The 1,783-nt window shown below is 41.0% G+C and overlaps 1 protein-coding gene across 1 annotated transcript in view; it reads left to right on the top strand.

The window, feature by feature from the left end:
- Positions 1-229: 229 nt before the first annotated feature.
- The window catches only part of LOC116007851 (ATP-dependent DNA helicase pif1-like), a 2,879-nt gene continuing 1,325 nt past the window's right edge, over positions 230-1,783 (top strand). Inside the window, exons 1-2 of the mRNA XM_031248518.1 lie at positions 230-359; positions 449-1,773. Coding sequence (XP_031104378.1) covers positions 230-359; positions 449-1,773 — 1,455 coding nt within the window. The remainder of the gene's footprint in view (positions 360-448; positions 1,774-1,783) is intronic.

Raw genomic sequence — 1,783 nt, 5'->3', positions numbered from 1 at the left:
CTCAATTGGAAGAATTTTTTATGTACCTCCAGGAAGTGGTGAAATATACTACTTGAGATGTCTTCTAAATGTAGTTCGAGGACCGACTAATTGGGAGAACATCAAGTCATATAAGGGTGTCATATACCCCACATTTCGAGATGCGTGTTACGCTAGAGGTTTGTTAGACGATGATAAAGAATACATTGACGCCATTGTCGAAGCAAGCCATTGGTCTACTGCCTACTCGATGAGGAAATTATTTGTCATATTACTTACTTCCAACTTGGTCAACCGGCCAGAAAACGTGTGGGATGTAGTGTGGCAACATCTTGTAGAAGATGTACAATTTAACAAGCGCAAAGTGTTGCAACAAGAAGGTAAATTAGAATTCGTTTGGTATAATATCCCTTTCGTATATTATTTAATCATAATATGTTTAATTAACATTGTCTTTCACAATTTTTAGATTTGTGTTTGTCTGATGACGAGAAGAAGAATTTGGCCTTGATTGAAATAGAGCGTTTGTTACAGTCGTACAACAAGTCATTGAAAGATTACCCTCACATGCCAATTCCAAACTACGATGATGCTGTGCGGTGTGAAAATCGATTGTTGTGGGATGAGCTTGATTACGACCGTGAGGCATTGTTAAAGGAGAGTCAAATAATGGAGAGCAAATTGCCGGAAGAGCAAAAGCTTGTGTACGAAACTGTAGTGAACGACGTAGACCAACAGAAGGGGGGTTTGTACTTTGTCTACGGCTACGGTGGAACTGGGAGGACATTTGTATGGAGAGCGTTATCTGCCAAAATTCGGTCGAGAGGTGATATTGTCATCAACGTTGCTTCCAGTGGAATTGCATCTCTATTGCTTCCAGGTGGGCGAACAGCACACTCGAGGTTTGCAATACCAATTGCAGTCACAAAGGATTCGACATGCAACATCACACAAGGTAGTAACTTAGCAGAACTCGTTATACAGTGCAAACTAATAATATGGGATGAAGCACCCATGATGCACAAGCATTGCTTCGAGGCATTAGATAGGACATTGCGTGATCTACTGCGGTTCACTGATAGTAATGCTGGGAACTGGACGTTTGGAGGCAAAACAGTAGTACTTGGTGGTGACTTCAGACAAATTCTGCCAGTGATCCCTAAAGGTACACGCCAAGACATCGTTTCAGCTTCAATAAACTCTTCATACCTTTGGGAATCATGTCAAGTGCTAAGGTTAACAAAGAATCTTAGACTTTCAAACAAAGAATCAACAGTTGATCTCAAAACAGTTCAAGAATTTGCATCCTGGCTAGCTGCTATAGGAGATGGCACAATGGGAGGACCTAATGATGGGTATTCGAACGTTCTCATCCCTGATGAAATGTTGTTGCCAGCTAATGGTAATGACATAGCCACAATTGTTGAGAGTACATTTCCATTGTTCAAGGAAGGCGGTTGCCAACTACAATACATATCAAATAGGGCAATTTTGGCACCCACACTAGACGTTGTCAATGCAATAAATGAGTATATGACTGATTTGCATGTGGCGGAGAGCAAGACATATCTAAGTTGCGATACTGTGTGTAAATCTGATGCTGGCAATGGTATCCTCGCTGATATGCACACTCCTGAGTTCCTCAATGGCTTGAAAGCGTCTGGCATACCTAACCATTCTTTAACTTTAAAGGTTGGATCTCCGATAATGTTGTTGAGAAACATAGATCACTCAATGGGTCTATGTAATGGTACAAGACTTATCATCACCAGATTATCTGATCATGTTGTGGAGGCAAAGATTG

Source organism: Ipomoea triloba, chromosome 16 (genome assembly GCF_003576645.1).
Source record: "Ipomoea triloba cultivar NCNSP0323 chromosome 16, ASM357664v1".
In the NCBI taxonomy this organism is placed as follows: Eukaryota; Viridiplantae; Streptophyta; class Magnoliopsida; order Solanales; family Convolvulaceae; genus Ipomoea; species Ipomoea triloba.
This window is presented reverse-complemented; position numbering and strand designations above follow the sequence as displayed.